A 27135-nucleotide genomic window follows, 5' to 3' on the forward strand; every position below is an offset into this window, starting at 1 on the left:
GTTCTAATTTCACCAGAAAAAGATGTTGCCTTTTTTGTTTCCACCGACCTTCCAAAGTTGCAGGTTGCATCTCGTTGGCTCTGATTGGATCAGTACCGTCTTGGAAATAGCCGTGTCCAGAAGATGCTGTCATTCTGATCAGCCAAGCCTGAATCCCGTGTTCACCCCACAGGGTGGGGTCTATACCATTTGAAAGACTCGGCTTGGGAGCGGACATGAGGATACTTTTACCAGAAAAAAGGGAAGTGGGTGGCACCTGTCTGAACAAGAAGTGTCCACTATGGCCTGAGGGTAAGTTTCCCTTTTCCCTATTCTCTTCATAACTTCATCCCCATCCTCCGCTTCCAACTGTAACTCTGGTGTCTGTCCAGTTTTCTTTTTCTTTTGCATAGCTCATTTAGAACTTTCTTAAGGTAAACAGTGAAGGAAACCTAACAGAATTTGCCCTACTGGGTTTCGGACTTGTTTGGGCCCCGTGGTCCCTTTTTGTTCTCCCTACTTCTCCCTTTTGGAATGGAACTGCCAATCCTATGCTTTCCCACCATTGTATTTTGGAAGCAGATAACTTGCTGTCTGGTTTCTCGGATTCACAGATGGAGAAGAATTTGGCCCCAGGATGAGTCACACAATAGCTGTTATCTATAACGAACTTAAATGGTTGAGATGATGAAACTGGGGACTTTGAGTAGATGATGTTTAGATGAGATTTTTAGAGTTGGAGTTGGTGCTGAAATTGTTAAGACTTGAGGATGTTGGGATGGGGTGAATGTATTCTGCATGTGAAAGGACATGAATTTGGGACGTACCAGAGAGCAGACTGTTATGGGTTGAATTGCGTCTCCCAAAAAGATACACTGAAGTGCTAACCCTTGCTATCTTTGAATGTGACTTTATTTGGAAATAGAGTGTTTGCAGATATAATTAGGTTAAGATGAGGTCGTATTGGAGTAGAGTGGGCCCTGATCCAATGTGACTGGTGTCTTTATAAGAAGAGGGAAATTTGCACACAGCTAGACACAGAAGGAAGTCAGCCATGTGAAGATGGAGGTGGAGCTAGGAGTGATGCTTCCACAAGCCGAGGAACGCCTAGGACTACCAGAAGCTGGAAGCAGCAAGGGAGCATCCTTCCTTAGAGGCTTCGGAGGACGCCTGGCCTGCTGACACCTTGATTGTGGACTTCTAGCCTCCAGAACTGTGAGAGAATAAATTTCTGCTGTTTTAAGCTCCCCAGGTTGTGGTACTTTGTTATGGCAATCCTAGGAAACTAAGACAGATTCAAGTCTGGCAAACAGTTTACTAATCGACTCTTTGTTGAATTGAATGGTGATTAAAACCTAAGTTAGAAAATGAGCAGTGTTCTGGGACATCTCATTGTCACCAGCGGAAACCTCTTATTAGTCACTAAATGAAATAAACAGTTTCCTTTTTGTTCTCCCTAATGTCTTCAGAAATTCATATGAGAGAGAAATCATAATATGGCTCCTTCGAGCACTAGAATGATACCAGCACATTCTTTTCACAGGAAAGGCACATGCAAAGGATTCTTCAGATAATGGGAATGATAAAAAAATATTAAATAAATTATAATAAGCAATGTAAGTATTTTAAAATTTACTCTTGGAAAGACAGTAAGTTACATAGAATCAGTTTTAGGAATAACTTTCCTACTTTCAGCTTTTTATGATTATTACAATAATGAGAGTAGTTAATATAGTAAAATCATCTAATCACGTCTTCACCCAGCTCATTCTGATGGATGGTGAGGCAGCTTTGCAAACGCTTCTCTGTCATGAGCTGCTGAACAAAAGGAAGCCTGTGAAAGTTGTATCATCATCCTCGTCTGCAAACAAGCCATTGAACCTCTCCCCTCCTGTCACCTGCACCCACACCTCGTCCCCAAGCTTCAGCTGCAGGATGGTGCCACCCGAGGCCTGGTCCTCAGAGCTCGTGTACCCATCCTTGGTGTGCAATATTTTTACTCCATTTTTGACCAAAGATACCTGAACGTTCCTGGAGAAAACAGTGACATGGTAGGTGAAGTAATAGACCCCAGCAATGTGGCAAGTGAATTTCCCCGTGGCTATGTCAAAATGGTTGAATTCGTTATACAGGATCTTGTCAAATTTAATGGGTACATCTGAAGAAGGAAACTTGCTCAGCACTGTGAGCCCCACAGTGAAAGCACTTTTTGGCAAGACTGGAGTCTCACCAATTTTCCCTTTTTCTCCTCGATCCCCCTTCCAGCCTCTCATTCCCCGGACTCCTGGCTCACCCTGGGGCCCCAAGGGTCCAGCATCTCCCTTGGGACCAGGCTTTCCAATGGGGCCTATGGGGCCAGGGAGGCCAGGTGGGCCTGACAGTCCTGTGTTGCCCTTGAGCCCTTCTGGACCAGTGGGACCCACATCACCTTTATCCCCCTTTTGCCCTTGAGGGCCAGTCTCTCCTCTGAGGCCTTTCTCTCCCATGGGCCCAACGAATCCCTTTGGCCCGTGTTTCCCTGGGGATCCTCTTGAGCCTTGATCACCTTTGACACCTTTTGCTTCAACTTTTCCATCTGCTCCTAAGTAGAACAAGCAAGAACAAAGGAAGGGACAATTTGTGAGACATTACCTTGTGAAAAACAACTTTAGTTTTTCTGTTGTTGAGCATACAAACGAGATGAGGCAGAACACAGGTTCAAGATATGCTTCGATTTTGAAAATTAATTCACTCCTAAATTGCACACGCACACACACGCAAACACCTTCTGACTGCTGTCTACTAAATTAGTGTCAGGGCTCACATTAGAAATTACGACTCTTTACCGTCTGGCTGCTGTCTGGCTGCTAAACAACGCCGTCCTTAGCAGAACACGTCTTTGGAGTAGGGAAGAACTGCGAAAGGCAGGTTAACTCAGGCGACTTGCAGTAGACTGACACTCAGCCCGAATTCTGTGGCATCCCCTAAAAAGCTCCTCAATCAAGTGAACACAAAATAAAGTCTGCAGTGTGGCATTCACTGCTCTCTACTGTCCAGCCCAGCCTGCCCACCATGCCAAGTGTGTCGCACTGTTCCTCATTCTGCCTGCAGACTCGGTGCTTCCCGTTTCCTCCGCCTTGAGTGGAGAGTAGTGGATACGAGCACGGCCTCTGGAGTTAAATGCCAGGATTCAATCCTGTCTCCACCGCTTGTGCACAGTGGGACGTTAGGCAAGCTGAGTAGCCACCCACACCTCTGCTTCCTCATCTGTGACACTGGGATCTACCACTACCTCATGTACAGGCTGTTGTATGAAGTGAGTCAATACATGAACAGCACTTGGAACAATCTAGCACAAAGCAAACACTCTATGTGTTTGCCATTCAGACCGTTCTCCTTCCGCATCAGTCACAACAGTCCTCACTACCCTCAGGGCCCAATTCGAGTGCCCCCTTCGGATGCACTCAGTCAAAATTCAGTCTCGCTCCTCAAGGCGCATCCACTAATTTAGGCTTCTGCAAACTATGGCCCGCGGGCCAACTCCAGCCTCTCGCCTGTTTTTGTGTGGCCCACAAGCTAAGAATGGTTTACGTTGTTAAGTGATCACAAATAATATTCTGCAATGCATGAAAATTATATAAAACTCAAATTTCTGTTTTCATAAACTGGAACACAGCCTTACTTATTTATGTAGCGTCTGTGGCTGCTTTTTGCTACAGTGAAAGAGTTGAGTAGTCATGCGTCACTTAACAATGGGGATACATTTTGAGAAACACGTCATTAGGTGATTTCGTTGTTGTGCGAATGTCACAGAGTGCACTTACACAAACTGAGAGACAGCCTACCACACACCTAGGCTCCATGGCGCTAATCTTATGGGACCACCATCATATATGTGGTCCGTCAGTGACTGAAATGTTGTTATGCAGTGCCGTGACCGTGGTTGTGACAGAGACCATATGGCCTGCAAAGCTGAAAATATTTACTATCTGGCCCGTTATAGAAGCAGTTTGCCAGTCTCCGCACTGAATCATGAGCTTCTGGAGAGCAAGAACTGTGTTGCTGTTGTCATTGCATCATCCTCAGAGCCTAGTCAAGGCCTTGTCCTTGGTAAGCACTTAATAATTATTGTTAAATCACTGATAGTTCGGAATTAGAGCGTGGTAAATGGAACACAGTTTCTGACCTCGTTCTCCTTTCTCTCCATTCACCCCATCCTTCCCTGGACCACCAGGACGTCCTGGTTCTCCTAGGTGGGAAGAAGAAGAGAGACAAGAGTTAAAATTCCGGTTCTGATTTTCCTAGATATTGGTCTCAATCAGTGACGGAGGCTGGCGAGTCCTGACACACTCTCTCCACACACACAAGTGCAGGTGGGGGGGGGGGGCAGGTGTGAGTGAGCAGCAAGGCTGCTGAGTTGTGTAAAAGAAGTGAATTATGAAATGGATTTGGTGGACTTCCCAAGCACCCAGCTCCAAGAGGGAAGGACGAGAATGGAGTCTGCGCACTCAGATGGCCATGAAGGTGTCTTTCTCATGTGACAGAACGCGAGCAGTCACTGAATGTTGGAGGCTTGGGTGGCTTTCTCACTTCTGCTCCCTTCCTATCACCTTGTGGAGAGTGGAGTGGAAGGTTTACTAGCCTCCTATGAAAACACAGATGACTATGGTCACATGCTGCTATTTGGGATGGAAGGGAGGCTTCTGGAAGGATCTCTCTAGCGCCTTAGAGTGGTGGTAAATGTCAGTGATCAAGTTGGCATGGCAGACCCCATTTGGAATCTCCAGCAAGTGAGGTTTTGCTGACCATACAAGAGTCCTGATGCTCAGAACAGGCTACCCTGAGTCCAGCTTCGGTGTTCTGAGTCAGCAGGATGGAAGTGGCTCCAGGCATGGTGGCAGAAGAGCTCACTAGGCCACAGGGCACCCGACGCTGGTTCCCCCATCCATAGGCACCCAATACTTCAGCACCACCGGCCAGCTGTGGGTGACAGGGGCAGGCTGGGCAAGCTTCCAGGTGCCAACACAGGACCGACACAGGCAGGTTTGTATCAGTGACAAGTCTGGTCTCCTGGGACTCCAGGCGGGGCGGGGAGCCCAAGCGCCCAACAGGCCCTGGGTCCTTGGAGTCTCTGAGCCTCAGTGACCCCTACAGATGCCCCCCCATCCCCCCATCACTGGCCCACTTGAGGAATGAGTCCTCTTCCCCTTTCTTGTCTTGGTTTCCCTGCTTAATTCTCCCTCCACTCTCTAGAACAGTGGCCTCCAAGCTTTCATCATCCGAGTAACAGAGTGAACATCCATCCTAATGTACATTTATATGTTTCTAAATTATGTACAGGTAATGTTCTAAAAACGTGTTCATTGTAAAACATGCACACAAATACCTGTGAAGAGGGTAAGCTAAAGATGAAGTTAATTTTTAGTGTGAGAAATGTGATTGAATGTACTTCTAAGAAACAATATTTGGGGCTGGCTTGGTGGTGTAGTGGTTAATTTTGTCTGCTCTGCTCTGGTGGCCCAGGGTTTGCAAGTTTGGATCCCAGGCATGGACCTACACACCACTCATCAAGCCATGCTGTGGCAGCATCCCACATACAAAATAGAGGAAGATGGGCACAGATGTTAGCTCAGGGCTACTCCTCCTCACGCAAAAAAAGAGGAAGATTGGCAACAGATGTTAGCTCAGGGCCAATCTTCCTCACCAAAAAAAAAGGAAGAAAGAAAAAAGAAACATATATGTTATATATAATACATATAAACTATATATAAAACATATATGCTTTGAAGAAAGATGTAACACTTGAAAGAATGAATACCATTGAGGAAGAAGGAGAAAGATTCAACAGGGGAGAAGCTGAGAAATCTGGTGTTGGATACATGAGCATTTGTCTTTATTTTTCAGCTATCTACCTGTCTGTCATCTGTCTCCTTTTGTGTATATAAAATATTTTTAATAAAATTAAAAAATTAAAACCCCATACATTTGGAAATAAAACACGCCCCCCCCCCGCCCCTCTTTGAGTCAGAGAGAGGGGATGGCTACCAGCAGGTGAGAGCACCACCTCACCTTGCCATGCCCCCTGGGCCAGAGGGTGCTGAGCTGCAGAAATATTGCCTTGGACTGGAGCAAAGTGTGCTCAGATTTTTTGGGAAAGCTAGAATGTGGCCCAGGTAGTTTGAGGTCATGACTGATGCCTGACTTTCAACCAGAAGAGTCTAAAGAAGCAGCCAAGTGAAGCTGCCCGAAAGGCAGCACAGAGGACATCTGCGCTGGGAATGCCCACCGCTCCTGAGTCTGCAGGGCACGGTTCCGAGCTCCATGCAGGCCAGGTGGCTGCCTCCAGAGGAGCCAGGCCTGAGATGATCAGTAAAGGCCTGCCAAGAAAACTGCTGCCAAGGCACGGGGACCCCAACAGCAAGAGAGCACAGGAAGAGACTGGGGACATTCAGGTGCACTTAGGCGAGCGTGCATTGCCCATCCCCAGGAATGGCACAGAAGGTCCACAAAGAACCCCAGAAGAATCTCACAAGAGAAGAGCCAGCGCTGGGTCATCTTCCTCAGAGGGCGCCGATGCCAGATTTTAACAGCAGCAACTAAGTAACATCTTCTGACCCCTCTTCACCGGCCCAGCCCGTCTCTGGAGTCAAAGGTGGTCCTCGCAGCGAGGAGGGAGAGTGGAAGGGAAAGGTGGAGGACTCATCAAGACTCAGGCTTGTTCTGTGCATGTATGCATACACACACACACACACACACACACACACACACACTGTGGTCCCAGTGTGGGGGTCGAAGAATGGATTTCATTAAGATTGAGGATTTGCCATTATCTTGGACTGGGCTTTTTACCACCCAGAAATGCGACAGGTCTAGTGCCTAAAAGTGACATGGACTTACTGGGATGTTATCCAGAAGGAGACCTCACAGAACAGATTTGCAGGGCAGTGGTTGGAGAGAAATGACATTGCTTCCTGGTGACACGGCTTCATCCAGCCCACCCAATAAACCCGCTAGACCCCCAAACACCACGAGCAGGGGACACCCAGAAACACCTATACTCCATTCATCTGTACAGAAGACTTCCCCTACTAAGTAATTTGTTCTAATACTTGCTTCTCCAAGTCTTAACAAAGGCTTTTTAAAAATCCATATTCCAACAGCATTTGCTGGCAAAGCATTAATTTTAGTCCATCTTCAAATTGCTTTCTGTGTCTTGTTTCAACCATTTTTAATTTAGCCAGAGGAACATCTTCTGATGTGATTAAGAAATCTCAAAAAAGGCTTCTAAATATTTATAAGTAAGTTTGGTGAAGACTTTGTACTACTTAATGTATTGCTGAGAAAAAACGGCAGTGGTTTGTGTGCACGTTCCACAGAGTCCTGACATGACTTATTCATTGAGGTGCTTCCTTCTGTGAATAACCAATATCTCAGAGGACCATTTACGGCTAGGACGGGGTTCATGTTAATGAATGTAAATGTAAATTCACATGCTCAAAGTCTTAATATTTCTAGTTTTGGGGGGACTTGTTGTCAGACTGCCTGGTTCATTGTTGTTTTTCCTGGCAGTGCGCTGCTGAAGCGCACTGAGCACAGAAACGATGGCGCTGCTATTCTCCTGTGATTCCTTCATGCTGCATTATCACATCCACCTTCGATCTTCAGTTTCTTTCCGGGAGCACTGCAGACACCCATCCGCGTGTAACAGTTCCATAGCATAATCTGAATATCCCTGCCGGGCACAGTGCCTGCAACACCCCACAGTGTGCTGAGGGCGGTGAGCATGGGAGGGCTCCCAGCCAGCCTGTTCACACTGTGGGGCTCCCACTCTTCCCACAGGAGGCGTGCCAGGCCCCGAATGACACACTGAATGAAAATAAACCAAGTGAGGCTACCCATGCCAATTCATATAGTAAATATTTTTAAAGCTCAATTTTTTTTCTTCACCTACATTTGTCTTTTAAAATGTCAATAGAAGTTTTTTTTTTTTTTTTTTGGAGGAAGATTAGCCCTCAACTAACTACTGCCAGTCCTCCTCTTTTTGCTGAGGAAGCCTGGCTCTAAGCTAACATCCGTGCCCATCTTCCTCTAGTTTATACATGGGACGCCTACCACAGCATGGCTGCCAAGCAGTGCCATGTCCGCACCCGGGATCCGAACCAGAGAACCCCAGGCCACCGAGAAGCGGAACGTGCGAACTTAACCACTGCGCCACCGGGCCGGCCCCCTCAATAGAAGTTTTGATGTTTTCTTCCTGCACTCAGATCATTCTGCTTGTGTCTTAGGTATGCGACTCTGTGGTCAGACCAGGGCTCAAGAAACCCCTTCAAAAGTCATCTGGTGTTATGGAAACCACACACATCCTGGCTTTTGCAAATCTCCTTCCCAGAGGCTGGATCCTGTCCTCTAGTCCCAAAACCTTGGTGTGGGTCCCAGCATATGGCATAGACACCTGAGGAGCAGCTGTGCACTTCAGGTCACTATCCGTTTTTGTGTTCTCGTCACTCCGCATCATCTGCCTTCCCACAGGGCAAGGTGGTGACTCTCACCTGCACCACAGCTAGGTGCTGTCTGTCAAGTGCCTAGCAATCAAACCCCTCTGCAGGCCCCATGTGCCAAAGGTCCCTCACACCTGTCGCCTGGGGCAGATCTGTGACGTCATATAACCGTACTCCTGAAAAGGGTCTTGTAGCATCAGAGATGATGGCTCCCAAACAGGCATCCCCACTAGAGGAGAAAGTCCAAGAGGACAGGGTCCTGTCGGTCTTGTCCTGCACTGTCCCCAGCACCTGACCCAGACTCTGGCCTGGAGCAGGCTCTCCACAAGCATCTGCCTGGTGAGGGGTGGATGGTGGAAGGGGATGAGCAGGCAGGTGATGACCACACGCATGATGAGTGAGTGAGTGAGGTAAAAGGCACAGAGGGACAGATGGAGGAGTAGCTGAAGGCTGCCAGGGGTCAGTACCTGCATCCCCTTTGTCACCCTTTGCTCCATCTCGTCCATCTCTTCCAGGCAAGCCGTTGTGACCGGGATTCCCCGGGATGCCAGGGTGCCCCTGCCTGCACGTGTCCTGTGAGTTCACCTTCCCTGTGCAGATTCCAGTGACAAGCAGCAGCCACCAGATCCTCATGGCTCAGGTGTCAGAGCTGAACTAAAAGAGGGAAACACAGACCGAAAGGAGAAACCTTTGTTGCTGGGGCCATGACACAGCCTCTCTTTCTTGCACTGCACTCTGTTCCTTGGACCCACCCTGGTCAGACTTGGACAGAAGGGTCAGGGCAGGTCAGGGGAGAAGCTGGTAGCAGACCTTGCTGCTCATGATCAGAAGTACGTTGTCCTTGGAAGGGACGCGTGTGATTGCGATCACTCTTAAGGGTGAGTGATTAAGGCCGAGTTCCATGTCAGGATACTTCCACTGACAATTTCACTCGGGGCAAACCACTTTTTGGAGCTAGCGGAGAGATTAATGCTTATTTCTCTCACAGGGCTGCTGTAAAAACCAAATTTGATCACAATGTGCATGAAAGCACATTTTAAACAGTAAAGCAAACATAGAATTAGCATTTGATCCATAACTCCCACTCCTGGGTATATATGCAAAAGAACTGAAAGGAGGGACTCCAGCAGATATTTCTACTCCCATGGTGATAACAGCATTATTCACAATACCCAAAAGGTGGAAACGACACACATGTCCGTCGACACATGAATGGATAAACAAAATGTGGTATATTCGTACAATGGAATATTATTCAGCCTTAAAAAGGAAGGAAATTCTGACACATGGTATAATGTGGATGAACTTAAAGACGTTATGTGAAGTGAAATAAGCCAGACACAAAAAGACAAATAGTATATAATTACACTTATACGAGGTGCCTAGAGCAGTCAAATTCATGCGGATGGAAAGTAGAATGGGGGTTGCCTGGGGCTGGGGGAGGAGGCTGGGGAGTTAGTCTGTAGTGGGGACAGAGGTTCAGTTTGGGAAGATGAATTCTGGAAACGGATGGTGGTTATGGTTGCACAACAACGTGAATGTATTTAATGCCACTGAATTGTACACTTCAAAGTGGTCAAAGTGGTAAGTTTTATGTTGTGTATATTTTACCACAATAAAAAAAATAAAGTTAAGTTAAAAAATAGTAAAGCGTTCCAAGCAGTCCTACTGTGATTAGATGTGTTTGAGGTTTTGTTTTACAGGAGGCCACTGTGAAGAAGGCCACATGCACACACACCAGAGGGCACACAGCTTGAGAAGTACGCTTTCAAGTCCCCCAGTCAAGTTAACGATTTGCTTTCCAACCTCATCGTGAGCTAAGTCAATGCTGAGACCTGCAGGAGAGGAGTGAATTAGGAGACGTGTTCTTGACAAAGAGGACAAGGCCAGACCCCACAGTCGTGTGAGCACATGGGATTCGTAGGCCCTCCTGCCCAGTCATATCTCCCCAGGGAGGGGCACGTGGCACCACAGCCCTCTCCTTCATGGCCCCTGTCATGGTAGGAGGTTACATTTGCTTATATAATTGCATGACTAACAATCAGACTGTATCTTCCTCATTATTGTGTTCCCAGTACTCCAACTTAAGCCTGTAAGATCAGGTTGAATAAATATGTGTTGAATGGAATGAAAGTATCATGGTAGATATCTTAAGACTTAAAGAAGATAATAACAGGAGTGACATCAGCATGATGGCAAATTGAGCTTGCCCAGGACTCTCTCCCTCCAACATACAACAAAAAGGAGCAACCATATTCCAACAAAAAAATATCCTGATAGCACAGGAAACCTCAGAGACCCACAGCAGCCAAACGACAGAGGGCAGAGAGGCTGGAGTCCCCTTTGGAGGAGCTGGAATGGAGTAAGAGAGAACTTCGCTCCCTCCCCTAAAGACTGGGATCACTGCGGCGGGAGGCTCCATGAGGGAAGGAGTGGGGGAGGGGTCGCACATTCACAGGATCACCCAGGACTCCCTAGCACCCTTGCAGCCCAGAGGGAAGCCCTCTAATGGGGCAAAAGCTTTCACATGGAGTGACCTCATCAAGCCAAGACCCCAGGAGACCAGATAGTGAGAGCTGATTGGGAAACCCGGGTCTGTGTGCAAGAGAAAGTGCCCCCCACCCCACACTGTGCTACACCATCTTGGCTGAAGGCGGAGGGCTCAGAATACACATCTCTCGACCCCCATGTAGTGGCGACAGGCTATAACTGCAATCAAATAATATCACTATGTGAAAAAATCGTTCTAGCATCAAACAGATGATAAAAACTCCAGACCAGAAGACAAACAATAAAAACACAGAATTATGTCCTGAGGACTTGGAAATAAGTAAACTAAACGACAATGAATTTAGAATAGCTATCATCAAAAAACTCAATGAGGTAAAGAAAAATATAGAGAAACAAGTCAACGAGTTCTGGAGTTACTTCACAGAAGAGATTGAAACTATAAAGAAGAATCAATCAGTAATACTAGAGATGAAAAATACAATGAATCAGATAAAACAGAATACGGATTCCCTGAATGCCCGTGTGGACACCATAGAGGAGCAAATTAGCATAACTGGAGATAGACAGGTTGAATGGCTCCAGACAGAGGAAGAAAGAGAACTAAGAATAAAAAGAAATGAAGAAAATCTCCAAGAAATAGCCAACTCAATGAGGAAATGCAGCGTAAGAATTATAGGTATACCTGAAGGCGAAGAAAAGGAGAATGGAGCAGAAAGTGTGCTCAAAGAAATAATAGCAGAGAACTTTCCAAATCTAGGGAATGAGAGAGAAATGTGTGTGGAGGAAGCTTTCAGATCTTCTAGATATGTCAATGTAAAAAGACCTACTGCAAGGTATATACTAGTAAAAAGGGCAAAACTGAATGACAAAGAAAGAATACTCAGGGCAGCAAGGCAGAAGAAAATAACTTACAAAGGAACCCCTATCGGACTTTCAGTGGATTTCTCTGCAGAAACCTTACAAGCTAGGAGAGATTTGAATGACATATTCAAAACTTTAAAAGATAAAAATCTTCAGCCAAGAATACTCTATCCAGTAAAAATATCCTTCAGATATGAGGGAGAAATTAAATCTTTCCCAGACAAACAAAAGCTAAGGGACTTCGTAGCCACAAGGCTCCCCCTACAAGAAATCCTCAAAAAGTCCCTCATATCTGAAAAAAGAAAAAAAGGGAGAAAGGGGTCACAAAACACAGAGTAAGGAGACAAATAGATAGAATCAGAATAGGATAGCAAATATTAAACTATAGCATTAGGATAAAGGGAATAAAAACACCAAAAACAAGGACAATCTTATCACTTTAACCACAAACTCACAACACAAGTTGGAATAAGAGGTGAAAATAATAACTTAGGAGAGGAGGAGGAAAGGCACTGAATCAGTTTAGGTTAAGGAAATAAGAGGCCACAGAAATGGACTATGTTATGCACGAGATTCTGAATACAAACTTCAGGGTAGCCACTAAGCTAAATAACAGAACAGAGACACAAAAAATAAAATAAGGAAAAAGCTAAGAAACCCAGCATAAGAAACTGCAGAAGTCAGTGGTTAGGCCAAAACACACAGGACAAGAAACAAAGGAAATGCAGGAAAACCAGAATATGAGTGACAGAATGACAGCATTAAGCCCTCATGCATCAATAATCACCCTCAATGTAAACGGATTGAACTCTCCAATAAAAAGACACAGAGTGGCAAGATGGATTAAAGAACAAGATCCAATACTTCGTTGCCTCCAGGAAACACACCTCAACCCCAAGGACAAACACAGGCTCAGAGTGAAGGGGTGGAAGATGATACTCCAAGCTAATGGCAAACAAAAGAAAGCAGGTGTTGCAATTATTATATCAGACAAAGCAGATTTCAAGATAAGACAGGTAAAGAGAGATATAGAGGGTCAATATATAATGATCAAAGGGACACTACATCAAGAAGAAATAATGCTTATAAACATCTATGCACCCAACACAGGAGCACAAGGTTCATAAAGCAACTACTAACAAACATAAAAGAAGATATCAAATATGACACAATAATAGTAGGGGACCTCAACACCCCACTCACATCAATGGACAGATCATCCAGACAGAAAATTTACAAGGAAAGAGTGGAATTAAACGAAAAGCTAAAACAGTTGGACTTAATAGACATATATAAACACTCCATCCAAAAACAGCAGAATACACATTTTTCTTGAGTGCACATGGAACATTCTCAAGGATAGACCATAGGTTGGGAAACAAGGCAAGCCTCTATAAATTTTGAAAAATCAAAATAATAACAAGCATCTTCTCCGATCATAATGCTATAAAGCTAGAAATTAATTACAAGAAAAAAGCTGAGAAGGGAACAAAGATGTGGAAACTAAACAGTATGCTATTGAACAAGTAATGGATCATTGAAGAAATTAAAGAAGAAACCAAAAAATATCTGGAGACAAATGAAAATGATAACATGCTATACCAACTCATATTGGATACAGCAAAAGCTGTATTAAGAGGGAAATTCATTGCATACAGGCACACCTTAACAAATAAGAAAAATCCCAAATAAGCAATCTCAAATTACACCTAACTGAATTAGAGAAAGAAGAACAAACAAAGCCTAAAGTCAGCATAAGGAGAGAAATAATAAAAATCAGAGAAGAAATAAATGCTATTGAAACAAAAAAGGCAGTGGAAAGGATCAATGAAACAAAGAGCTGGTCCTTTGAGAAGATACATAAAATTGACAAACCCCTAGCCAGACTTACAAAGAAAAAAAGAGAGAAAGCTCAGATAAACAAAATCAGAAATGAAAGAGGAGAAATAACAACAGATTCCACAGAAATACAACGGATTATAAAAGAATACTACGAAAAACTATATGCCAGCAAAATGGATAACCTAGAGGAAATGGATAAATTCTTGGACTCTTACAACCTCCCAAAGCTGAGTAAAGAGGAAGCAGACAATTTGAACAGACCAATCACAAGTAAAGAGATTGAAACAGCAATCAAAAGCATCCCAAAGAATAAAACCCCAGGAACAGATGGCTTTCCTGGGGAATTCTACCAAACTTTTAGAGAGGATATAATACCTATGCTTTTCAAGGTATTCCAAAAAAGTAGGGAGGATGGAACACTTTCTAACACATTCTATGAGGCCAACATCATGCTGATACCAAAGCCTGACAAGGACAGCACAAAAAAGGAGAACTTCAGGCCAATATCACTGATGAACATAGATGCAAAAATTCTCAACAAAATTTTGGCAACCCGAATTCAGCAATTCATCAAAAAGATCATACATCATGATCAAGTGGGATTCATACCAGGGACACAGGGATGGTTCAACATCCACAAATCAATCAACGTGATACACCACATCAACAAACTGAGGAATAAAAACCACAGGATCATCTCAATAGATGCAGAGAAAGCATTTGACAAGATCCAACAGCCATTTATGATAAAAACTCTGAACAAAATGGGGATAGAAGGAAATTACCTCAATATAATAAAGGCCATATATGACAAACCCACAGCCAACATCATACTCAATGGGCAAAAACTGAGCACCATCCCCCTGAAAACAGGAACGAGACAAGGATGCCCTCTATCACCACTCTTATTCAACATAGTACTGGAGGTTTTGGCCAGAGCAATTAGGCAAGAGAAAGGAATAAAAGGAATCCAAATAGGGAGGGAAGAAGTGAAACTCTCGCTGTTTGCAGACGACATGATCTTATATATAGAAAACCCCAAAGAAGCCATTGGAAAACTTTTAGAAGTAATCAACAACTACAGCAAAGTTGCAGGGTATAAAATCAACTTACATAAATCAGTAGCATTTCTATACTCTAATAATGAACTAACAGAAAAAGAACTCAAGAACACAATGCCATTCACAATCGCAACAAAAGAATAAAATACCTCAGGGTAAATTTAACTAAGGAAGTGAAAGACTTATACAACGAAAACTACAAGGCTTTCCTGAAAGAAATGGATGACGACATGAGATGGAAAGACATTTCATGTACATGGATTGGAAGAATAAACATAGTTAAAATGTCCATACTACCTAAAGCAATCTATAGATTCAGTGTAATCCCAATCAGAATCCCACTGACGTCCTTTACAGAAATAGAACAAAGAATCCTAAAATTCATATGGGGCAACAAAAGATCCTGAATTGCTAAAGCAATCCTGAGAAAAAAGAACAAAGCTAGAGGTATCACAATCCCTGACTTCAAAACATACCACAAAGCTACAGTAATCAAAACAGCATGGTACTGCTACAAAAACAGGTGCACAGATCAATGGAACAGAATTGAAAGCCCAGAAATAAAACCACACATCTATGGACAGCTAATTTTTGACAAAGGAACTGAGGGCATACAATGGAGAAAAGAAAGTCTTTTCAACAAATGGTGCTGGGAAAACTGGACAGCCACATGTAAAAGAATGAAAATTGACCATTCTTTTTCACCATTCACCAAAATAAACTCAAAATGGATCAAAGACCTAAAGGTAAGACCTGAAACCATAAGGCTTCTAGAAGAAAATGTAGGCAATACAATCTTTGACATCAGTATTAAAAGGATCTTTTCGGACACCATGTCTTCTCAGAGAAGTGAAACAAGAGAAAGAATAAACAAATGGGACTTCATCAGACTAAAGAGGTTCTTCAAGGCAAAGGAAAACAGGATTGAAACAAAAAAACAACCCACTAATTGGGAAAAAATATTTGCAAGTCATATATCTGACAAAGGGTTAATCTCCATAATATATAACGAACTCATACAATTCAACAACAAAAGATAAAACAACCCAATCAAAAAATGGGTGGGAGACATGAACAGACATTTCTCCAAAGAAGATATACTGATGGCCAATAGGCACATGAAAAGATGTTCATCATTGCTGATCATCAGGGAAATGCAAATCAAAACTACACTAAGATATCACCTTATACCCATTAGAATGACAAAAATAACCAAAACAAATAGTAACAAATGTTGGAGAGGTTGCGGAGAAAAAGGAACCCTCATACACTGCTGGTGGGAATGCAAACTGGTGCAGCCACTATGGAAAACAGTATGGAGATTTCTCAAAAAATTAAAAATAGAAATACCATACGACCCAGCCATCCCACTACTTGGTATCTATCCAAAGAGCTTGAAGTCAGCAATTCCAAAAGTCCCATGCACCCCAATGTTCATTGCAGCATTATTTACAATAGCCAAGATGTGGAAGCAACCTAAGTGCCCATCGACTGATGACCGGATAAAGAAGATATGGTGTATATACACAATGGAATACTACTCAGCCATAAAAAAGAATAAAATCATCCCATTCACGACAACATGGATGGACCTTAAGGGAATTATGTTAAGTGAAATAAGGCAGATAGGGACGGACAATCTCTGTATGACTCCACTCACATGAGGAATTTAAACATGTAGACAAACAGAACAGATTAGCGGCCACCAGGGGAAAGGGGGAATGGAGGTGGGCACAAAGGGTGAGGGGTGCACCTACAACACGACTGACAAACAATAATGTACAACTGAAATTTCACAAGATTGTAAACTATCACAAACTCAACAAAAATTAACTTAAAAAAAACTACTTGAATTCTCAGAAAGCAAAACAAAACATAAAGCTGATGTGACTGGTTAGAGCCCAGATCCTCAGGCAGCACCGAAGGCAGCGTGTGGCTGCCCAGCCCTTCAGAGTTAACGAGAAAACGTTCATATCTTTGACCCCGTAATCTCATCCCTAAAATTCTCCTCGGTAATCCAAAATTCGTGTGCCAAAGATTTCAACCCCAGCACTATCTATAATGGCGAAGAAGGGCATGCTGTGTAATGTGTAAGACGAGTGGTTTAGGAAGCAGAATATTACGGAACCACTAAACTGATTATGAAGGTTACGTAGAAATATGTAAAAGATATATGTTGTGTTGAATTTTTTAAAAGTAGATTAAATGCTGCACGTGTTATGAGGTTACCATGTAATCACACGGGCGTATTGACACAAACTAGAAGCAAGCCTATCCAAATGAACATGGTTACTCTAGAACGCCAGGGTTATGGGAGTGTTTCCTTTTTAAAAAATGCTTTTTTACAGTGTCTATAAAAATATTTCCATATATATTGTAAAACCAGCTCAATTCTGTCATCCAAAGGATTGTACTGCCATCTTCTGGAAGCCTCTAAATATCACAGGGTCCAATTCAATGCAGAGTATTTTTGGAAAAGGAAATACAGATGTTTCCCTTTGAAGTCACAAACTTACGCCACTCCAGGAAATGGAGTTTTTTTCGAGCCAAATTCCATGAATAATCTACACCAGGCTCTTCTGTTTAACTCAGAAGTGACCAGTAGCAGTCAAATCTAAATCGTACAGACCAACTTCTGTTAAGAGGTCTACATTTTTTCTTCTTGTATTTTTCCAAATATGTGTTAGAATTATTCTGGTAATAGAAAGGCCACAAGATCATAAAGGTATGAAATTGAAATAAACTCCGTTTTGTTCTCCAGCTAGAGAAGAGCTGAGATAAAAGCAAACCTTTGTCCTTCTGTGGCTCCTTCACCAGTTTTGCACTCGACAGAGGCAGCCTGTGTCCAGCTTGCTGCTACCCCCGCAGTGTGAAGACGACCGTCGGCAGTGATTTTGAATAATGGAACACGCTTCGCTCCCAAATAAGCAGAGAAATAAACTGTGGCACTATCTCCAACAAGGAACCATAGAAAAGGGACATGAGGGTTTGTACAAGGAATATAGTAGAAATTATATTAATATGTTATTTTTAAAAATAGAAAATTACATTTGTGCTACTCACAGAGTCATGGGTTGGATGGCCAGTTTCATGAGTTCATCCACAGTTAATAGGCCCAGCTTCTAATTCCTGTGTCTGGTGTTTCTCCAAAATGCACTAGAGCCATTCCCATCGGTCGCCCATCTTTCCCTCCCGCCCTCCCTCTGTCTTCTGTCACCCAATCACGGCCACCACTCCCCCTTTGTTCTCCACGCTGCCCTAGACTAGCCAGCACTGATCAGGCACCAACCTGGGAGCTTTTGAAGATAGTGACTGCATCTTTCCATTTTCTTATTTTTAGGACCTCACAGTCAAATGTTTGTTGAATAACTAAATGAATGAAAGAATATTATCTTGGTTCCACATGTGTGCAAATCATCACCTGGGTAGGGGAGTGGATGTTAAAGCCAATCGTCGTAATGCTTTTGGTGGAGATCACTAGTTTCTCCAAAACCTCTTCTCAGCTTCTTCCGCGGGAATAGAAATTCTAGCTGAGCATGCGGCTGCCCACAGTAGACTACTGAAGGCCAGATATTGCCAGGAAACTAGATTCTCGCCAGTGGGAAGTGACCAAAAGTGTATGTGCAACTTGTGGAGCCCACCATTAGAGGGAGGCAGTGTGCCCTTCCCTGCCCCTCCCTGTCCCTGTGGCTGGGGTGCCCATGGGGTGGTGAGCCATTTAGAGTCCCAAAAGGAGGGTGACGCTTTGGGGACAGAAAAATCCTAGTCTCTGATGACTGCACAGACCAGACCTGGCCGAGCAGCCCATCTTTGACAGGAGAGAGAAATATACTACTAACTTGCCTACTAAGCTTCTGTTATTTGGGGTCTGTTTTATGCACAGCTAAGGCTAGATCTTGGCTAATGCAAGGTTTCTGCTGTCAAAGGTGTGGGCACTCATCCACAGTGAGGAAGGTTTGTGCACGTCGTAGTCTGTTAGCCCAATAGTCAGAGTGGCTGAGGACTGCCTGGGTATACACCCCTCCTGGCGACACATTAAAAAACCAACAATCGTCACTGCCTGAGACAGAGGAGTACAATCAGTGATGCCTGGAGAACAGATGCAATCAGTCTGCTGAACGCTGAGTTCACGGGGTCAGAAGCCTTGGGGAGCCGCTATGACCTCATAAATCTGATGCACTGATGTGGTTTGGGGCAAGGGGGCACAGGCTGCAGGTGACTTTGGAGGTACTGTTTTTAGCCCCAAATAAAACAGGGTCTTAGTTAACTTCTTATTTCTGGGCTGTTTCTCCCATGCTTGACCTGTTTTTCCTTCACTACTGATTTCGCACTAAAAGGTTACTCAGTGGCCCTCCTGATGAATTTTCTCCAAGGACATGACATCCCTAATTCACAGCCAGGGTTGAGAGTTTCTACTCTTTCAGAGTCTTACTTCCCCAAAACTAAGATTTAATAAACACCTGCCAGAACCCAGCTGAGCAACATTTACTAGGACTCCAGACCTCTGAGCCTCTGCCGCTTTTGCGCATAAAATGCAAGGGATGGACGAACCCCCAACATCCCTCCCAGATTCGAAAGTCTAAGATTCTAAAATCTCTGAATTTCCTTCACTGACCATTTCCTTCCAGGTGCTCTATACATTGTACACTTTATATATTTCTTCTTCAACCTGTTGAAGGGGCTTGTTTTTAAACTACACTGTGTAAATCAATATAGCCATAAACATAAAAATGTACACATTGAAATTTGTGCAAGACAATCTATGAGCTTCTCTAGAAAGCTGAGTAGGAAAGTCTGCTACTCTCATGATTTGTCCTGTGGTTTCACCACTCCTCCCAGTCAGTGTGCAGAGTTCTGGCCGAAGATTTTCAAAATTCTACTTTTCCCCCATTTAGCCTCTTCCTCAGAAGGGTATTTGAATCGCTGGCTCCTTCCCTCCCCAACCCCACCGACATCTGCCTACTTTGCAGATAATAAGCAGGATTATCACACTCTGATAATATAAGAGCTGTTTTAGGACACCGATGCCTTAAAATGAATGTAAAGAAATTGTTTTCTAATGCACTTACCTGACCCCCAGGGCTGTGGGCTGCACCCAGGTGCTGGGCAAACCAGGAATTAAGGGCCAAGGAAAGAAAATCCTGCCTTCCTGACCCGGAATTCCCGGGTGGATGTATCTACAAAATAGCAGGAAGAGGCGGGAACAGAGTCGGCACAAGATGTCTTGGAAGAGCTTCAAAACTTGCAGCCGCTCTGAGTCAGGTAGCAAATTCACCAGCACCATTTGAGAAAAACTCGCTCCCTTTGTCTTGTAAGGTACACTTTCAACCGGAGTCTGGAGGTAGGAATCCCCACAGCAGGTTTCTTCCCTTAAAGGGATGATCGTGCCTCTGCTTGAGCAGCTGGTCAGCTGACCTTGGTCAGTTATGGGCCAACAGGGCAAACCTGAAGATGAACAGCACCAGGTCTCATTCGGATTCTGGACCATTAGAACTGACATCATTTAACTAGCCCTTTCCAGCTTCTGCATAATGCCTTTAATTTTAGGCATTTGTGTACATAAGGATTTAACACCCATTCCCTTCTCTCTCACACACACTCCTACCTGCCACTGAGAAAAATATGGTGAAACTACTTTTTCAATGCCATGTAATCATTGATTCTTAACTTTTCCCGGTGACTGTCTGTTAACGTTAACCTCTAACTTAAAAACAGCATCAAGAAGACACGATTTCTCAGAGGTGCTGAGGAGAACTGAGCTGGACGTTAGAGGCCACATGGAGAATGGGCCATGTGGGTGTAAGGTGTGGGGGCCTGGAATTGGCCACCCCAAGATATGTCTCTTTGGCATGAGGATTGTTTGGGGCTGGTTACTTTTAATAAACTGCAGACAGTCAAGCAACTCTGAAAAGCAGAGTTTACTCACCCCTTGTTAAGAAACATTTACATTGTAAAGGAAATCTCCATCTGTAAAGGTGTCTCCCTCTCTGTACCAGGAAGAAGGGGGGATGACCTTATCTCTAGAAACTCTTTATCAATGCGAAAGGCAAGGACTTAAATCTGCATCTTGTTCACTGTACTTGTGTGGTAATCTCCCGAGATCAACTCCGCCTCCACCCCCAACATCCTTCTTTGTCTTTAGCTGAAGATGATATTTAAGATGGTGGCTTCAGCCATTCTGGAGAGTTGCTCAGCTTGCCTGAGCCTCTCCCATGTATACATGCTATAAAGCTTTGTTTAATTTTTTCCTGTTACTCTGTCATGTGAATTTAATTCATTCTCTGGTCAGAAGAACCCACAGTGGGTAGAGGAAATGTCTTCCTCCCCTACAGTTTGGCAACTTGGAAAGGATAAAATTTCACTGGCTGGACACTGCTCCCTCCTGGACTGCTACAGCCAAGAGATCCCGGACCACTGACGAGAGCCAGCAAGAGGTAAGAGTTGTTACCATGTCAGTCTCCCAGATCTCTGCCTGCAGGGTCCAATGGAAGCAAGAGTGGTGAGTTTTTTTGCTCTTCTAAATTTAGATTAGCAGGAGAAAATGTTGGTGAGGCTAGCTTCTTGGAGTCAGCGACTCTAGGATTTGGTTGAGTACTCATTGATTGTAGATCCTTTTCCTCCCAGAGATAGTGCTTTTCCTTGTCTCTGTCTTTTTTTGTTGTTTGTCATAAGACACCGGCATCTCTATAAGCATATTGTCTGGGTTTTTTGTCTTGTTCTATGTCTTGAGAGCTTGGCTTTGTGACCTTTCTGGTCTCCACCATCGGAGGATGCATGTACTGTCATGCATCTTGGTGGCCAGTAGAGCAGACTGGGGTTCCAAGACACACTCTCTTTGTACGGCTGTGTTAGCTCTTAGGGGAGTTTGTCATAAGAGGTCCCAATTGCTTTCATAAGGGGACTTTATCATCTGAACCTTTGTTGCTTGCTGTGCAATGAAGGTCTTTACTTTCTTAGACTATTTTTGGAGTGAACTTTCTGGATCTCTTTTGGGGCACCTCTTTGTGTCTTGGTTAAGCTTTTGGTTGAGTTGCCATTAAGATCCTACTTGTCAATTTGGCCAGACGATGGATCATTTAAATTCAGAAAACTTCTAAATTGGGGGAAAAAAAATTGTGAGAGCTCTCATCATAATTTTTATTGGTACCTATGAAAAGGCCAAATTAAAAAGGAAACATATACAATAAAATAATGACTAGGCTTAAGACCCTGACTCAGGTTACAATTGAATTGATGAAATATAAAGGTCTAAGTGTTGATAAAATTATAAAGGTTGGAATGCTTGAGCTGATTTTCTTCATAAAGAGGTTATATCAACTTTGCCTGAGTATGTTTTAAAATGTCTGGCTGGGAATGCTTCCTTATGCAATATTGTGAGACTAAGACCTGTTAAGTCCTGCCCATGGGTCCTATCCCCAAGCTTCAGCTCTTCACTGCCCATGGGCCCTGTCCCCACGCTATTTGAATAAAGGAGCACTACTTCCAGACCCTCAGAGTCCAAGAAATCTTTCTTTTGACTCCTTGGCTCGCTGAGCCCGCTTGCTTCACCAGCTTGTGAACTGAAGTTATAGTCTTTCTTGTGCCTTTCTCTTTTTCAAGGATGGATCTAAATTCACTTCTCCATCAGGAACCTTCTTGGACAGCTGTATGAATCCACGTTTGCTGCCCATGGCTAACCTATGGGGCAAATTGTGGCATTCAGCCTGAAGAGAATCAGTACATTAAGCCTGAGGGTGATGGAGAATGAATTAATCCATTGCTTCCTAATTCTATCTCTAATATATAAATTTTACATGGGCACAGGTCGACCACTTAAGTCATTAGGACGGTGGCCAATCTCCAAGACTCCCGTGGCAGGTTTCTTTTCCTAAGGCTGGATTGGTATCCCTCCCTATGACTCCTGACCACTCCAAACTGCAGGAAAGTCCCAATCGGGACTCCAGTTCAAGGAAAGTACCAGACTCTAAACTTTGGTTGAGTATGGGAACCCCTTCTTGGGAGAATGCCTCCAGGACACAAGTGGGTAGAATGTCCCCCAGACCAGCAGAAAATTCTTCTCTGTTTTTCTCTATTCTTTTGTCTTTGGGACAATTCACCCAGCACTTATGACTGCCAGGCATAATAGGGAAGGTATATAAGGGATGCAATGCAGGGGGACACCCCCATCGCTCCTTGCTATAGGGACCCCACAGGCAGAATGGGTAGGATGCTGTCCTAGGTTCAGGGGAGATTTTCAAGGTAATGGACTCTTTTCTTTCATGTCTCTTAAAAAAAGTTACAGTGGCCATTTTGGGCTCCTTTTGAGCTTTGCAACTGAGAAAGAAATTTTTAAAGTGTCAAAGCCTCCACCCCTGGAAGCCCCCGCTCTGGTTTCCAGGCCTGATCACCCCAGCAACCAAGTGGGGTGCCCTCTCTTGGCGATTGACTCGTTAAGTATTTTAGGTGCCTACTGAGTCAGTTATGAAGATAGGAGACCTTTGATTTATTCTGTGAACTGTCCTGCTGGGGTAGTGTGCCCCAGCAGGGGAACTGGTGTGTGACCCTTATCTTAATAACCCTTAGGAAGAAGCCATGAGGGTGAGGCCTGATCTCTTTTCCTTTCTATCTGTTTGTCACCTCCTTTATTGTCACCAAGTTGAGATTAAGTTCAGGCTGGACCTAACCAGAACCTGGACCTCCTGGACTTAACTCTCAACCCCGGACACAGTGAGCCCCGGCCCCCAGCCAGCTCCAGGCCTTTTCCTCCTGCTTCCCTGCCTCGCCTTGTGCTGGCTCAGGGACTAAGAGCCCGGGCTAAGTGGGACTTAACTAGATCTTATAACTATGTTGATGTCTGCAGTCTTGCTCTGCACCCTTTCTCTGACCGCTGTCAGTTGGACACCAGCTTTACTGCCATGGGGAATGCCTCAAGCACCCCCAGAGACTCACCCCGTGGGTGCATTTTAACTAGTTGGAAATGCTTTCAATTGGGTGGTTTATGCCCCCAAAACTCCATCAGAAAAAAACCACAAATGAGTGATTTCTTTGTGCTGTTGTGATGAAGTTAATTCCTAGGACCCCCCCCAAAAAAAAAGAAAAAAAAAGGGGGGGGGAAGGCCATAAGTGTGCCATTGCCAAAAATAAAAAAAATCTAGCATCTTGAATGTCTTCTCCACAAATATTAGTAAAAAGTCTCAAAATTTGGATTCATAACTAGGGACTTTGTACTATTGTACCTGATTCATGGCAGTGATTTTTAAAACAATAGGTGTGAAGGCTCTGTGCATGTGTGTCTATATGTGTGTGATATTTTTACCCCCGGATGGTATGGCCAAAACTAAGAGCTCTGTTTAATTGGCTTAAAGTAAGTGCTTACATAAATTCTAAATGCAATAGAAATTAACCCAACGTCTTTTAAGTTAAGATGATATAGATTAATCTTTTGTTAATGAAAGTTTAAGTTTGTTGGTTTGATTGAAAAGGCATGTCCTCAAGAGTTGTCAGCATTTGGATATGATGCAAACATGCAGCCTGGGTTTACTAGCTTAAAAAGAAGGAAAACAACTCATGTTATCCCTGTTACAAATTTGTCAGGATAATAACTTTAAATGATAGCTAATTTTGTCTAATAGCTCATGAATTTTTGTAGGCAATCTAAATAAGTACTGGGAACGAGTAAATTAAACACATGTGAAAAAGCTAAAAGTATTGGGTAAACTTTTTAAAATAATTCCATCTTATGACATGTATACTTAAAATAACTTCCAAAATCTTTTTGGCAATGAAACTTTGAAGTTTTGCTAGGTTAATTTAAATGATAAAATTCATTGAGTACCTAGATCATTTCCAAATAAGATATTAGACGTTAATTAATCTACTTTTGCCTTCTTATTGCAAAGAGGCTAAAAGTGTTTTGGTCTATTAGAAAGTATGCCTTGTGTTTTATTGTGGAGTGGTGTGTTTATAGAAATTATGAAAAGTGTTTAGAATGTTGATATAAAAGACAGTTCATAATTGCTTAGTTTTTAGTTTTTACTAGGGTCTGTAGGGGTTAAAAGTTCTAATTAACATATGTAATTAAAACTACTGGAAATTAATAAGAAAAACAGCTCTGTATTCAAGGAAAGTAAAATATATGTTTTCAGTAAAGAAGGTATAAAGAAAGGAAGTATTTTTGTTTGTTGGGTTAAGAAAGATAAATTTGTCCTAAAGTACTAGAAGGAAAGAAAAAAAAAAAAGAGCATGCGATAAATTCTGAAGGGAAAAGAAAGTTCTAGAAGGTTTGTGAAAAATTCTGAAAGGAATTGTATACATGATCAAGATGGCTAAGATTAAAATGAATCTAATTAAGTAAATGGGTTTTAATATGAAAAAGTAAACTGGTACAAAAATTAGAACTTGGTTTTCTCTCTCAAAAGGATAATTTTCTTGAACTTTTGGCCTGCTCTAAGTCTTCCTAGAAGATGGAATCTGGTTTGTTAAAATAATTTCTTACGTTTAGAAAGAAAGAGGTCTCTTAAGATTTTGACTGTTTTAACTATTTACCCTTCACTATTTCTGTTGTCATTTTGAGTATATACCTGAGCATTGTTTCACAGTGAGCGTTGTTTCCTATCTGAACAAGTGTTTAAAACCTTTTGATATTTTTGATAAGCTTCTCCCTCAAAAATACTCAAGTCCTGAATAAAGGCTTTTGACCTGGATGAAGGAGGAGGAATTCTCTGGGGATTTTCAGAGGGCCCCTGGGACTTCACAGAGAAATTTGCTCTCTCTTCCTATAAGGTGGAAGATTCTAAACTAATTAGGTTTATTTGGTCTGTTAAATTACATGGGAAGGATTGTCAGATAAGTGATGATAATCTTTCTTAGGTGGTATTATGTGGGTAAATGTTATTGATATAAGTGTTTTGAAAATTATATAATATTCCCAAAATTCTGATCTATCCTGGTTATTGGGCATTATTCTGGTTATTATTCTAAGGTGTATGTCACAAAATTCACCAAATTTGTCAATTTCCATTTTTGAGTTGTTGTTTACAGTCAGTTATTGTTTTACTCTGATGCTTTTTGCTTTTGCAAATATGTCTTCTCTTCAGAGGGATTCATGGAAAGGACTCTGACACTGACTCTGGAATGCAGGTTTCTGATAAACTTTCAGATCATAGAACTGAACTGGGTAAGAAATTACAGAAATCTAATGGAGAAACTGATGACCTCATAAAACTGCTAACGGAAGATTAAGATCAAGAACCGATTATACAAGACTGAACGAACTGATGAGGATGATTATAATTTTTATGACTTTTATTTGAAATATTGTTGATTTTTTGATGTTTTGCTTTGTTATCTCAGATTTAAGGAACTCTTTTTTTCTTTTCTCTTATGCTAACTATGACTTATAGCAATTTAGTGAAATGATACCTTTATGAGCAGAACTGAAACATTTATCTTTTTCTCCCTACCTGATCCCTCCAGAATTTGGAAACCTAGTAAGTGAGTGAGTATGATTATTTCATGGCACTATAGTTATTTGCATAAGTTCAATGAGAATCTGTTCTCCTTGTAACAGGACACAATTGGAAACATTGGCTATCTTAAGAAAGCTTTGACTGGAATGTCATATTTGAGAGAAACATACAGACTCAGATATGACAATACTGCCTTTGAGGAATAAGGTTGACTTTCTGGAAATAAAGCCACTTGGAAATATGGGCCTGGTACCTTATTTACAGAGAGAGATTCCAGCAATCCTACCTGGTAAGTAAGGAAGCTTGCTTATCTGGCAGGTGCAAGGAGCCTCAAAATATTTTGGGGAATATCAAGAGAAGAGAGAAATTCACCCAAATCTAAGGTATTGCAGGCAAGGCCTGATGGTACAAATCCTTGGCTTGGCTTTCCTGGCCTCAAGAGGTCTTTAAAGTTCAATCTGAGGTTCCCCATAAAAAATTCCAGCAAAGCAAATTTAAGAGCCTATATGATCAATTGCTATTCTTGCTGCACTTATGTAAATAATTGGCCCAAGTTTATTGAAACGAAACTTATTTTGCAAACCAATTAGTCTTAATTTGGCTATCCTTGGTAAAAAAAAATGAGGGTGATTTTAGAGAAAAATTATGTTTCAGTGGAAAAAAACCCATAATACACATTTGTGGATATTACATCCTAGTTCTGTTAATTGTCTTTGAGGCTTTTTTCCTACCTGTGAACTGGACTGGATCCTGAATTCTATCTGATTAAAAATCTCCAAACTAATGTTTTCAATTTTTTCCCTCATTTTCATTTGGAATCATTGAGAATTGAACCTGCTCTTTTTCCTGAAGCCTTGCAAACTGAAGCTGAACAACTTGATAGAAGCTTAAGAGAGATTCCTGTCTGTTGCTGTGTAAGCTGTAAGCCACTTAGAAAGCCACCTGAATGCCCGATGA

General features: G+C 42.8%; 1 protein-coding gene and 1 long non-coding RNA gene across 6 annotated transcripts; one reads left to right on the plus strand and one right to left on the minus strand.

Annotated features, from left to right (window-relative positions):
• Positions 1 to 1595: 1595 nt before the first annotated feature.
• C1QTNF9 (C1q and TNF related 9) lies at positions 1596 to 19930 on the minus strand. Of its 4 annotated transcripts, XM_070520409.1 has the most exons (5): positions 19801 to 19890; positions 17521 to 17679; positions 8924 to 9110; positions 4145 to 4207; positions 1596 to 2560 (listed from the first exon to the last, which is right to left on the minus strand). In XM_070520409.1, the coding sequence occupies exons 3-5, from the start codon at positions 9087 to 9089 to the stop codon at positions 1788 to 1790; spliced, it is 1002 nt and encodes a 333-aa protein (XP_070376510.1). In that variant the 5' UTR covers positions 9090 to 9110; positions 17521 to 17679; positions 19801 to 19890; the 3' UTR covers positions 1596 to 1787. The 4 variants fall into 4 exon arrangements, with proteins under 4 accessions (XP_070376510.1, XP_014698708.1, XP_070376511.1 ...); XM_014843222.3 differs by lacking the exon at positions 17521 to 17679 and having other exon boundaries at positions 19801 to 19930; XM_070520410.1 differs by lacking the exons at positions 17521 to 17679; positions 19801 to 19890 and adding an exon at positions 17795 to 17946.
• Positions 1894 to 8381, plus strand: LOC123288896 (uncharacterized). Of its 2 annotated transcripts, none has more exons than XR_006532502.2 (3): positions 1894 to 2030; positions 3962 to 4068; positions 8244 to 8381. It is a non-coding gene; the product is annotated as an uncharacterized lncRNA (long non-coding RNA). The 2 variants fall into 2 exon arrangements; XR_011506834.1 differs by lacking the exon at positions 8244 to 8381 and adding an exon at positions 8051 to 8188.
• Positions 19931 to 27135: the final 7205 nt, after the last annotated feature.

This window comes from Equus asinus, chromosome 11 (genome assembly GCF_041296235.1).
Source record: "Equus asinus isolate D_3611 breed Donkey chromosome 11, EquAss-T2T_v2, whole genome shotgun sequence".
Lineage (NCBI taxonomy): Eukaryota > Metazoa > Chordata > Mammalia > Perissodactyla > Equidae > Equus > Equus asinus.

Bases quoted from the DNA above. Each gene is read 5' to 3' on its own strand.
- C1QTNF9 (XM_014843222.3), bottom strand. From the start codon at position 9,089: ATGAGGATCTGGTGGCTGCTGCTTGTCACTGGAATCTGCACAGGGAAG. The intron at 4,208-8,923 runs GTACTGACCCCT...CTTCCCACCTAG, and splicing joins GGGTGACAAAGGGGATGCAG to GAGAACCAGGACGTCCTGGT. The intron at 2,561-4,144 runs GTCAGAAACTGT...TGTTCTACTTAG, and splicing joins TGGAGAGAAAGGAGAACGAG to GAGCAGATGGAAAAGTTGAA.